General features: G+C 53.9%; 1 protein-coding gene across 1 annotated transcript in view; it reads right to left on the reverse strand.

Moving 5' to 3' along the window:
- The window catches only part of CDK18 (cyclin dependent kinase 18), a 45,895-nt gene that overhangs the window by 19,227 nt on the left and 13,493 nt on the right, over positions 1–13,175 (reverse strand). Inside the window, exon 2 of the mRNA XM_058819334.1 lies at positions 4,694–4,848. Within this exon, the coding sequence (XP_058675317.1) occupies positions 4,694–4,817 (124 nt within the window). The 5' untranslated portion in view covers positions 4,818–4,848. The remainder of the gene's footprint in view (positions 1–4,693; positions 4,849–13,175) is intronic.

Here is a 13,175-nt window from a genome sequence, read left to right on the forward strand (position 1 = left end):
GGGAATTCTGAGTTTTGCTCCGGATTCCTGGGGCATCACCACCCTCAGCATTGCCAGAGCACACCACAGGGGTGTGACAGAAATTCCAAATCTACCCCAGTGCTCTGCCACCCTCAGCATTGCCAGAGCACACCCTGCCTGCCACCAGGGGTGTGACAGAAAATCCCAAATGTAAATCACTAAGAAGTGCTCTGCCCCTTTTAGCACCCCTTGCTTTGGGCCTTCCTTTTTATTAGAATAAATGCTGAAATCACTTTTAGTAAATAAAATAAATAAATAAATGCTGAAATCACTTTTTGTAAATAAATTAAATAAATAAATAAATGCTGAAATCGCTTTTAGTACCCCTTATTTGGGCCTTTCGTTTTTTAGAATAATGATATGATATGATATGATAGATATGATTATGATATAATATAATATAATATAATATAATATAATATAATATAATATAATATAATATAATATAATATAATATAACATAACATAATATAACATAATATAACATAATATAACATAATATAACATAATATAATATAATATCAGCCTTCAACATGGAGTCAAGATTCCCATCTCTTCCCTGTCCTGGCATCCCTGTGAACACCCCCACAGGGGTTTTTCTTCCCCAGAGCAGTGAAATTTCCCTGGGGGTGCCCCAGGCTGAGCCCTGTCCCTGTCCCTGTCCCTGTCCCTGCCCTGTCCCTGTCCCTGTCCCTGTCCCTGTCCCTGTCCTGTCCCTGTCCATGCCCTGTCCCTGTCCCTGTCCCTGTCCCTGTCCCTGTCCATGCCCTGTCCCTGTCCCTGCCCCTGCCCCTTCCCTGCCCCTGCCCCTTCCCTGCCCCTGTCCCTGCCCTGTCCCTGTCCCTGTCCCTGCCCCTGCCCCTTCCCTGCCCCTGTCCCTGTCCCTGTCCCTGCCCTGTCCCTGTCCCTGTCCCTGCCCCTGCCCCTTCCCTGTCCCTGTCCCTGTCCCTGCCCTGTCCCTGCCCTGTCCCTGTCCCCGGGCTCAGGGACAATCCCTGCTGCGGGGATGATCTCATGGCTGCCCAGGGAGGGAGGCAGGGCTGGATTTTCAGGGCTGCTGGGCAGGGCTGGGCCCTGGCTGCGGTTTGCTGGGCTGACGGATCGGAGCTGGCAGGGCAGTGACCTGGCAAGGGCCGGGGGTTTGTGCCATGGGCACAGGGAGGGCAGCGCTGGGTGCCCAGCCCACGCCTCCCCCGGTGCTTCAGAGGGGCTGAAACGGTGCCAGGGCTTTGTAAAACCCTGCCCATCCTCTGCTCCCTGCCCATTTCCCTCCATCTGCTTTCACAGCAACAATCAGGAAACGTCCCCTGAGTTAACCACAGGTATGAGAATAATGTGGATGCATTCAACTGGACCGAATCTTTCTGAACTTCCTCGTTTGCCAAGCAGATTTTAATCAAGGAAAGCAAAGGATATTTAAGGTCTGGCTGAATGGAGGATGAGAACCTGCTGGAAATGACATTTTGGGTGAATTTGTGCTGGTTGCCACAGGTGGAACAAAAACAAAGCTGGGTAAAAGGTGCAGCCTGCAAACCAGCAGCTCTGAGAGCACTGGGTCAAACTCTTTGTCATATTTGATGTAAAATCAGAGGTGAATCCACAAGCTGGACACGTCCAGTGTGAGAGGAATGACAGATTTGTATTTCCAAACAAGCTGTGGGCTTGCAGGACCCTGCAGGGAGCTCAGGGTGAAGCTGTGGGCTTGCAGGACCTTGGTGTGAAGCTGTGGGCTTGCAGGACCTTGCAGGGAGCTCAGGGTGAAGCTGTGGGCTTGCAGGACCCTGCAGGGAGCTCAGGGTGAAGCTGTGGCCTTGCAGGACCTTAGTGTGAAACTGTGGGCTTGCAGGACCTTGGTGTGAAGCTGTGGGCTTGCAGGACCTTGGTGTGAAGCTGTGGGCTTGCAGGACCCTGCAGGGAGCTCAGGGTGAAGCTGTGGGCTTGCAGGACCCTGCAGGACCTGGCAGGGTGCAGCTGTGGGCGAGCAGAATTCCCTGACAGGGAAGGAACGAGGCTGCTGCCGTATCAAAGGAAGGGGAGCAGACACAGGCAGCCCTTTTTATAAATACATTTATACATTTCAACTCCTCCTCTGCCCAAACAAGCTTTGATCTCACAAGGAAAGGGGCCAGGACCCTCCTCTGCCTGCCTGCCTTGGAACCCTGAATTCCTTTTCTGAGTGTGAATTTGAACTTTGAATTCCTTTGCTGAGTGTGAATCAGAACTTTGAATTTTTTTTCTGAGTGTGAATTTGAACTTTGAATTTCTTTGCCTCCTCTCCAGGCTTGGTTTCTTCACCCTCCTTCCTCCCCCTCATCATCATTTCCTCAGGGCCTGGTGCTCCCGAGGTCAGAGCTGGCTCTGGTTTGTCCCTTTCCAGCCCAAAAACTGAATTTTGGGAGGGCAGAGCAGGCTGGGGGTGTTTGGGGGGTGCTGCTGGATGCCCCCAGCTCTTATCAAACCCACCCAGCCCTGATCCCTCTGTAAAACCTGACTCAGGTTGCACCAAGGTGACATTGCTGGGGACAGGATGTGTCCAGGCTGGAAAGCTGTTTGATTTTCCAGCCTGGAAAAAGAAAAACAAAACCCAAACCTGTTTTTCCTCCTTTTATCAGCATCTGTGAGGGTGAGGTGGTGAGAACGAGGGGATGGGGAGCTGGGGACTTCTCAGCAGATGGGGTGGCTTTGTCCCCTGCCTGTCCCCCCACAGGAGCCAGAGCAGCCTGGGGTGGTGGGAGAGGAACGGGAGAAGTTTTGGGGTCCCTTCCAAGCCAAATCTTCCCTGATTTTGTGATTCTGGCACTCACAGCCACCAGGGTTTGGGATTTGCAGCCAGGGATTTCTGAGGCTGGAGGGGAAAAGAGGGCAAACCAAACTCCAGGCAATTCCCTGAGGAAAGGAGAGCCCAGGTGTTGGTCCCTGCTGGGATCTGCCCCTGTCCCCGGAGCCAGGAGCACCTGAGCTGGCCCTGGCTGTCACCAGGGTGGGCTCTGGCTCATGGGGACACAGAGAGCCCAGGGACAGCCCCAGGGGCCCTGCCAGGAAGGGAAAAGCTGCAGCCCCGAGCGAGCTCCAGCACCCTGGGCAGCCAGGCTGGCACGGCCGGGCCCTCCCTGCTGGCGCCAGGCACTGACATCAGGGCTCAGCCCCTTCAGAGAGGGCAAACAGAGCCTGAAAGGGAGCTGGGGGCACGGGGAGGGCCGGGCTGTGGCACAGCTGGCAGGAGGCAGCGTGGGGTGGCTGGGATTTACCTGGGGCAAGCCCAGCCTGGCTCTGCCCAGCTCCCTGAGCCCAGCCTGGCTCTGCCCAGCTCCCCAAGCTCTGCCCAGCTCTGCCAGGCTCTGCCCAGCTCCCTGAGCCCAGCCTGCCTCTGCCCAGCTCCCCAAGCTCTGCCCAGCTCTGCCAGGCTCTGCCCAGCTCTCTGAGCCCAGCCTGGCTCTGTCCAGCTCCCCAAGCTCTGCCCAGCTCTGCCAGGCTCTGCCCAGCTCCCTGAGCCCAGCCTGGCTCCCCAAGCTCTGCCCAGCTCTGCCAGGCTCTGCCCAGCTCTCTGAGCCCAGCCAGGCTCTGCCCAGCTCTCTGAGCCCAGCCTGGCTCTGCCCAGCTCCCCAAGCTCAGCCTGGCTCCCCAAGCTCTGCCAGGCTTTGCCCAGCTCCCTGAGCCCAGCCCAGCTCTGCCCAGCTCCCCAGGACCAGCCTGGCTCCCCAGGCTCTGCCCAGTTCCTCAGGCTCTGCCCCAGCTCTCTGAGAAATTCCTGTCAGGGAAGGAGCTGAGGGCTGAGGACAAGCACAATCCCATAAATCCTATAAATTCCCCAGTTTGGGATCCTGTATCCATATGGGACAGGGCAAAGCCCAGCCCAGCTCTGCCTGGCTCTGCCCAGCTCTGCCCAAGCCCTGCCCAGCTCTGCCCAAGCACGGCTGCCCAGGCTGGGCTGCTCCCAGCGCCTGCAGCATCCCCAGCCTGCCCTGAGCCTGCCCCAGCCTGCACCTGTGCCCAGGCTGCGATTTAACCCCTCATCTCCCTGAGATGTGCCCCAGCCTGCCTGGGGGCTGTGTTGGCACAGGGGCTGTGCCCAGGTTTGGATTTAACCCCTCATCTCCCTGGGCCCTGCCCCAGCCCGTTCTGGGGGTTGTGTTGGCTCAGGGGATGTGCCCAGGTTTGGATTTAACCCCTCATCTCCCTGAGATGTGCCCCAGCCCGTTCTGGGGGCTGTGTTGGCTCAGGGGATGTGCCCAGGTTTGGATTTAACCCCTCATCTCCCTGAGATGTGCCCCAGCCCGTTCTGGGGGTTGTGTTGGCACAGGGGCTGTGCCCAGGTTTGGATTTAACCCCTCATCTCCCTGCATGCTCAAAACCAACGCACAGGGTGTAGCAAAGGCTGCTCCAGCGAGCCCCCAGGACAGAACAGCCCCTTTGGCTTTGGGAACATCAGCTGAATCCCCCACAGGGGTCACCCCCCTCTTCTGGGGAGATCCCACACGTTCCCACCCTCCACCTTAACCACAGCTCCCCATTTTGTGCAAATTCCTGTCCCTCCCATCCGCCTTTCCTGGTGAAGGACAAATCTCTGTGCAGCTTTAACGCCGAGGTGTTGCTCACACAGAACGAGGGGCAGACACTTCCACAAACCCCGAGGGTGCCTGGGGAGGCTCTCACCCAGCCCAGGGCTCCTCACCTTCGTTCCTCTGGTTGTTGAGCTGGTTGAACTGCTCCGTGAACTCCGTCAGGGACTCCTCGATGGTCTCCGTGCGCGGCACCGACAGCGAAAATCTCCTCTTGAAGTTTTTCATCTTGTTCATCTTCCCTCGAGCTGCCAGGGACGGCAGAGCCCTGCAGGGAAAGGGGACAGCAGGTTCAGGGGGATGGACAGCACCAGGATGGGCCCCCAGCCCCAAGGCTGCTGCTCTTTGGGGTTGGCAGCATCCTGACCTGAATTTCCACCCCACAGCTGCTGCTCTTTGGGGTTGGCAATGTCCTGATGCAAATTTCTACCCCACAGCTGCTCCTTTTTGGGGTTCGCAGCATTCTGATCCGAATTTCCACCCCACAACTGCTGCTTTTTGGGGCTGGCAGAATCCTGACCTGAATTTTCACCCCACAACTGCTGCTCTTTGGGGTTGGTAGAATCCTGACCCCAATTTCTACCCCACAGCTGCTACTTTTTGGGGTTGGCAGAATCCTGACCCCAATTCCCACCCCATAGTTGCTGTTCTTTGGGGTTGGCAGCATCCTGATCTGAATTTCTACCCCACAACTCCTGCTTTTTGGGGTTGGTTCCATCCCAGCTCCATCCCAGCTCCATCCCAGCTCCGGTGCCTCCTCCCACTGGGCGTCAGAATCGCCTTAACCGCAGATGAGATTAAGGCAATAAAACCCTTAAAGGAAGAAAACCCTCGGGGCACGGAGCCGGCCCGGGCGCGGCTTTGCCTTTCCCGCTTTGGCTCTTGCCAGGATCACGCTGGAAGAGCTGCCCGTGCCTGTGTGGGGTTTGGGCTCCAGCCCCGCTGCAATTCCCCCTGCCCAGCACGGATCCAGCACTCCCTGGATTTACAGAGACGAAATCCCAGAATCCCAAACTGGTTTGGGTTGGAGGGACTTTGGGAATCATCTCATGCCATTCCCTGTCCCAGGTTGCTCCAGACCTTGTCCAGCCCGGCCTTGGACACTGCCAGGGATGGCACATCAGTGTCCCACGCCCGTTCCAGCCTCAGGCCTGAGCAGGTTTGGGTCTGTCCCTCTCCTCTTCCCAACCCCAGCAGTGTGGGGATGCTCCTCCTGCATCCCTCTCCCTCTGGACATCCCCACCAGGGGATTTTCCATGAACAGCCCTGGATTCTAACACTGCTTTCAGCCTCCAACTCAATCTGAAGAGCTCAATCACCCCTTGGTGAAACAGACCCCAAAACTTCTAAGAGATGATTTTCCCACCAAGGAACTTCACTTTCTTGCACATCCCATGTCTGGAGCAGCTCAGCCCCTTCCTTCTGAATGTCTCCACTCCTGCTCTTCCCTGGTTGTCCCCAGAGCCTCCTCAGGTTTATCAGCACCACCTTGGGTTCTTAATGCTGCTCTCGGTCCCCAGCCCAATCTGAAGAGCTCAATCACCCCTTGGTACCAAACAGACCCCAAAACTTCTCGGGGATGTTTTCTCCCCACAGGGAGCAGCTCAGCCCCTTTCCCCTGGCTGTCCCCACTCCAGCTCTTCCCTGGTTGTCCCCAGAGCCCTCCCAGGTTTATCAGCACCACCCTGGGCTCTTAATGCTGTTCTCAGTCCCCAGCCCAATCTGAAGAGCACAATCACCCCTTGGTACCAGACCCCAAAACTTCTCAGGGATGATTTTCCCAACAAGGAACGTCTCTTTCCTGCACATCCCATGTCTGGAGCAGCTTGGCCCCTTCCTCCTGGATGTCTCCTCTTCCCCCTGGGTGTCCCCCGTCCTGCTCTCCCCTGGTTGTCCCCAGACCCCCCCAGCCCCCTCCCAGCCTTATCAGCACGGCCCCAGAGTGATCGCATCGTTCCAGCCTCATCTCACACCGCATCCCCGTCGCCAGGACAACAACGGCACCGCCCAGCCCGCATGCGAAAGCTTTAAAGGATGATCCCTCAGCAATGCAAACACTCGGCTGGGCGCCTGCCAGGCTCTGCGGTGAGGCATGGCACCCTGCAGCGGGTGAATCCCCTGAAAATCCCGGGAATTCGCTGAAAATGCCGGGAATTCACTGAAAATGCCGGGAATTCCCTGCCCCCGCTCAGCCCCCGCCTTGCTGAGCATGAAGGCCCGGCCGTGCCTGGATTTGGGGGGTTTGCCGGGGGTGGGAAGGGAGGCGGGAGGGTTGGAGACACCCCCATTCCAGTTTCAGGGTTTCAGCCATTGGAATGTTTTCCCAGCGCTGCTGGAACGTGCTCGGACACAACGAGGATGCTCTGGGTTCCAAAGGAGATCCAGGAAATCCAGAAGCGAATCCAGCTCCTGGTCCTGCACTGGGGACAAAATCCCAGCCTGGCAGGGGCTGGGATGGGATAATCGGGACATCAAGCAGGAGTTTGGGATCTTGGGAAGGTGCTTGCCAAAGCAATTCCTGCTTTGATCACTCCCCACCAAGCAGATCCATAACCTCCTTTGATGCTTTGGTCAGGATCAAATCTGGGCCAGGAACAGGAAAAACACTCAGGTGAAAGAGGATCTCCTTTGATCCTTTGGTCAGGATCGAATCTGGGTTGGGAAAGATGCAGGGAACAGGAAAAATGTTCGGGTAAAGGAGGAAAATGAGGAGAAGTGGTGTCTCCACCCATAACCTCATTTGATCTTTTGGTCAGGACCAAATCTGGGTTGAGAAAGATGCAGGGAACAGGAAAGGCACTCAGGTAAATTATGAAGATGAGGAGAAGTGGTGTCTCCATCCATAACCTCATTTGATCTTTGGTCAGGATCAAACCTGGGCGAGGAAAGATGCAGGGAATAGGAAAAACACTCAGGTGAATGAGGATCTCCTTTGATCCTTGGGTCAGGACCAAATCTGGGTGAGGAAAGATGCAAGGAACAGGAAAGACACTCGGGTGAATGATGAAGATGAGGAGAAGTGGTGTCTCCATCCATAACCTCCTTCGATCCTTTGGTCAGGATCAAACCTGGGCCAGGAGAAACAGGAAAAACACTCAGGTGAATGAGGATCTCCTTTGATCCTTTGGTCACGATCAAACCTGGGTGAGGAAAGATGCAGGGAACAGGAAAAACACTCGGGTGAATGATGAAGATGAGGAGAAGTGGTGTCTCCATCCATAAACTCTTTTGATCTTTGGTCAGGATCAAACCTGGGCCAGGAAAGATGCAGGGAACAGGAAAAACACTCAGGTGAATGAGGATCTGCTTTGATCCTTTGGTCAGGACCAAATATGGGTGAGGAAAGATGCAAGGAACAGAAAAGACACTAGGGGGAATGATGAAGATGAGGAGAAGTGCTGTATTCATCTTCTTTCCCCTCCCCAAAAAGCTGTGGATGGTTTACAGGGAATCAGCTCCTCCCTGCCACAAAACTGCACCACGAATTCCTGCAGGAATGCCAGCAGCTCTAAATATAAACCTGGGAGAGGAGAGGAGCTGAGAGGGGTAAAAATAGCCCCGGGCTGGCTGCAGCCTCTCCTGCCACGCCCGAGCCTCTCCCTGCTCCGGTCTCGAATCCTCGGGTTCATTTTTCCAGCTACACCTGGAGCTGCTTGGAGTTCACGTTAAAGATGGGATTTATGGGATCCCAAAGCTGGGATTTATGGGATCCCAAAGCTGGGATTTATGGGATTGTGCTTGTCCTCAGCCCTCAGCTCCTTCCCTGACAGGAATTCTCCTTCCCTGACAGGAATTCTCCTTCCCTGACAGGAATTCGCCCTGTCCCATATGGATACAGGATCCCAAATTGGGGATTTATGGGATTGTCCTTGTCCTCAGCGCTTGGCTCCTCATCGAGAGGAATTCTCCTTTCCTGACAGGAATTCACCCTGTCCCATATGGATACAGGATCCCAAAGTTGGGATTTATGGGACCCAAAAGCTGGGATTTATGGGATTGTCCTTGTCCTCAGCCCTCAGCTCCTTCCCCAACAGGAATTCGTCCTGTCTCATATGGATACAGGATCCCAAAGCTGGGATTTATGGGATTTATGGGATTTATGGGATTGTTCTTGTCCTCAGCCCTTGGCTCCTTCCCTGACAGGAATTCTCCTTCCCCAACAGGAATTCGTCCTGTCTCATATGGATACAGGATCCCAAAACTGGGATTTATGGGACTGTGGTTGTCCTCAGCCCTCAGCTCCTTCCCTGAAAGGAATTCGCCCTGTCCCATATGAATACAGGATCCCAAAGCTGGGATTTATGGGATTGTGAGCCGGGATTTATGGGATTGTCCTTGTCCTCAGCCCTCGGCTCCTCATTGAGAGGAATTCTCATTCACCAACAGGAATTTGCCGTGTCCCATATGGATACAGGATCCCAAAGCTGGCATTTATGGGATTGTGGTTGTCCTCAGCCCTCAGCTCCTTCCCCAAGAGGAATTCGCCCTGTCCCATATGAAAACAGGATCCCAAAGCTGGCATTTATGGGATTGTGAGCTGGCATTTATGGGATTGTGAGCTGGCATTTATGGGATTGTGAGCTGGGATTTATGGGATTGTGAGCTGGCATTTATGGGATTGTGAGCTGGCATTTATGGGACTGTGCTTGTCCTCAGCCCTCGGCTCCTTCCCTGAAAGGAATTTACCCTGTCCCATATGGGATCCATACAGGATCCCAAAGCTGGGATTTGCTGCAAGGAAAGCACCCACAGCCTTGGTTCCAGATGGAATTTAGGGTTGGGCTGGGGCAGGAAATGTGGGGGTTCCAGGGGGAATTTAGGGTCCAGCCAGGAAATGTGGGGTGCCCCACAACCCCCCGAGGGGTTCCAGGAGCTTCACCCACCCTCCAGCCACATTCCTTGTGGGATAAAAAAAATCCCTTTTCACAGCTGCTCTCCCCAGCATGGATTTCAAAGGAAGAACCCCTAACAACCGCCTCTCGTTTTGTTTAATTTTGTTTTAATTTTGTTTAATTTTATTGGGGTTCCCCCCCGCCTCAGTGTGCTAAAGGAAGCATTTATTGACTTTCCGAGGGAAAGTGACACTTGTTCAGCACAGCCATGACATCACTTTGGGTTTTACAGCCTGGCAGGATCCCTGGGTGCTGCCGGGGATGCAGAGCGAGCCGGATAATTAACAGCAGGCAGCAACACGAGGGGAAGGAGCAGCTTCACACAGCAATGAGGAATTTAGGCATAAAAAATGAAATCACCCTGCTTGGAAGCCGACCAAAAACCAGGATTAAAGCCAGCAGGGCGAGTGATCTGCGTTTACTGGAACTGGGGTGGAGGGTAAATACCCGGCTGGAACACTTCAAAGAGCCCCAGAGGTGAATCCCAGCAGGAAAACTCCTCACAAGGAGTTAAAGATCCTTTAAATGCAGCTGCCCTCAAGGCTGCCTTCGGAAATCACCTTTGAGCTGTTCTGCATGGGAATGGATTTCTCCTGAGTGAGAAATTACAAATTCCCTGAATTTACAGATTCCCTGCTCTGGAATTCCTGAGCCAGGTATTTTAGGCATCACCAGGGTATGGAGCTGTCCCCTCCCTCCTCCAGCAAAGCTTTGCAGCACTAATTACTGCCTCTCAAAAATTATCAATTTTCTGTATTTTCCCTTACCACTTTACCAGATTTCTGCCCCCATTTCCCAGCTGAAAGAGAGGAAGGCTCGGAGGGAAAAGTTTGCTTGTTTTAAACCGTTTTTTTTTTTTTTTTTTTTTGTTTATATATTTATTTTTTAATCCCCGGAGAGATTACCAGTGGTGTTTACAAGGCAAACTGAAAAGCCCTATTCAGCACTCCTGGCTATGAGGTGGCATCGATTCACTCCTGCAAGGCTCAGAGAAATGGGGAATTCTGCTCCTCCTCGTGGAGCTTTTATTTGCTCAGCAAACACGGCAATCCTGCAACGCTGTGTGTGGCTGCAGGGCCCAACCGACCCCGCTGGAATCCACAGAATTCACAGTATTCACAGAATCACTGGGTTGGAAGAGACCTTAAAGATCAATGAGTCCAACCCAGCCCCAGCACCTCAACCCTGGCACCCAGTGCCACATCCAGGCTTTGTTAAACACCCCCAGGGATGGGGACTCCACCACCTCCCCAGTCCCTGGGAATCCCCAAAATTCACGGAATTCCCAGAATTCACAGAATCACAGAATCACCGGGGTGGAGGAGACCTCAAAGATCATCAAATGTAACCCAGCCCCAGCACCTCACTAAACCCTGGCACCCAGTGCCACATCCAGACTTGTTTTAAACACACCCAGGGATGGTGACCCCACCACCTCCCCAGTCACTGGGAATTCCCAAAATTCCCCAAATTCACAGAATCACTGGGTTGGAAGAGACCTTCAAGATCAATGAGTCCAACCCAGCCCCAGCACCTCAACCCTGGCACCCAGCACCACATCCAGGCTTTGTTAAACACCCCCAGGGATGGGGACTCCACCACCTCCCCAGTCCCTGGGAATCCCCAAAATTCACAGAATTCCCTGAATTCACAGACTCACTGGGTTGGGAGAGATCTTCAAGATGATTTAATACAACCCAGTCCCAAGACCTCAACTCACCCCTGGCACCCAGTGCCACATCCAGGCTTTGTTAAACACATCCAAGCTCAGATAATGCTGGCTGGGGAACACAGAATGACCAGGTTGGAAGAGACCTTTAAGATCGAATCTAACCCAGTGCCAAGACCTCAACTCAGCCCTGGCACCCAGTGCCACATCCAGGCTTTGTTAAACACCCCTAGGGATGGCGACTCCACCGCCTCCCCAGGCAGAACGTTCCAGAATTTATCACCCTTTCTGTAAAAAGCTTTTTCCTGCTATCCAACCTGTAGCATTCACATTCTTTGAAATAATCTCTTTCCCCGGGATTTTTCTCCTGGGAAGATGAGAAGCCTCGGGGAAAAAGGAAAACAATTCTTACCTGGTTTGCTTGGGCTCCCTTGGAATGCCACAGGGATAAATCAGGAATGATGGCAAGGCATCCTCCCTCCCTGTCAGCTGGTTTGAATTCCCTTGGGAGGTGAGACCCTGGGGAATGTGAGACCCTGGGCTCACAGCGTTCCTATCCCCACCCTGCAGAACTCCAGCCAGGAATTGTTGAATTCCAGTTGGGAATTGTTAAATTCCAGTCGGGAATTCCTTGTTAAGAGACAAAGCCACGTTCTGAGAGGCAGAAGAACACAGGGATAGCCTGGGAAAGGTGGATCCATGGAAAACTTCCTGCCAGGTCATTATGGACTCATGGAAGCACAGAATGGAGTGGGTTGGGAGAGATCTTAGAGCTCACGCCATTCCCATGAGCTGGGATCTCAGAGCATCAGCAGGGATCTTGAGACTCATCCCATTCCCATCAGCAGGGATCTTAGAGCTGATCCTATTCACATGAGAAGGGATCTTAGAGCTCATCCCATTCCATCAGCAGGGATCTTAGAGCTCATCCCATCTTCCATGGGCAGGGCTCTTGAGGCTCATCCCATTTCCATACACAGGGTTCTTGAGGCTCATCCCATTTCCATGAGAAGGGACCTCACAGCTCATCCCATTCCCATGGGGTGGGGTCTTAGGGTTCATCCCATTTCCATGTACAGGGATCTTAGAGCTCATCCCATTTTCACAAACAGGGATCTTAGGGCTCATCCCATCTCCATGACCAGGGATCTTAGAGCCCATCTCATTTCCAAGAGCAGGGATCTTGAGGCTCATCCCATTCCCATGAACAGGGATCTTAGAGCCCATCTCATTCCCACAGGCAGGGATCTTAGAGCCCATCCCACTTCTATCAGCAGGAGTCTTGGAGCTCATCCCATCTCCATGAGCAGGGACCTTAGAGATCATCCTATTCCCTCAGCAGGGAATCTTAGAGCCTATCCCATTCCCATAAACAGGGATCTTGGAGCTCATCCCATTCCCATAAACAGGGATCTTGGAGCTCATCCCATTCCCATAAACAGGGATCTTGGAGCTCATCCCATTCCCATAAACAGGGATCTTGAGGTTCATCCCAATTCCATCAGCGGGGATCTTGAGACTCATCCCATTTCCACAAGCAGGGACCTTAGAGCTCATCCCATTCCTACAAACAGGGATCTTGGAGCCCATCCCATTCCCATGAGCAGGGACATCTCCAGGTTGCTCCAAGATGCCCTTGGCCACTCCCAGGGCTGGGATTCCAACCTGTGCTGGCTGCAGGGATGGGAGGCAAGGGCAGCCTCCCATCCAAGGCTGGATGCACATTCCCACCCGGGTTTGGAGCTGAAAACGAGCCCAGTAACAGGAGCACACAAAGGACCTTTGTTCTGGGCTATTTTGCCTTTCTCCGTGCCCTCAGCTCTCCCTCGGCTCCTGGTGAGCTCAGGGCAGCTCTGAGCGAGGCATCCCAGTGCCAGGCATTATTCCAGCAGCTCAGAACACTGGGCACTTATTCCCTAACCTGGGACAAGTGGCCAGAGCTCAGCTGCAGCAACAATGGGGCCACTGCTGGCCAGTTGGGCCACCCCAGCGCTGGGGCAGCTCAGGGCTGGCACTGTCCCCACCCTGCTGGGG

The sequence above is a fragment of the Ammospiza caudacuta genome, chromosome 24 (assembly GCF_027887145.1).
Source record: "Ammospiza caudacuta isolate bAmmCau1 chromosome 24, bAmmCau1.pri, whole genome shotgun sequence".
Classification (NCBI taxonomy): domain Eukaryota; kingdom Metazoa; phylum Chordata; class Aves; order Passeriformes; family Passerellidae; genus Ammospiza; species Ammospiza caudacuta.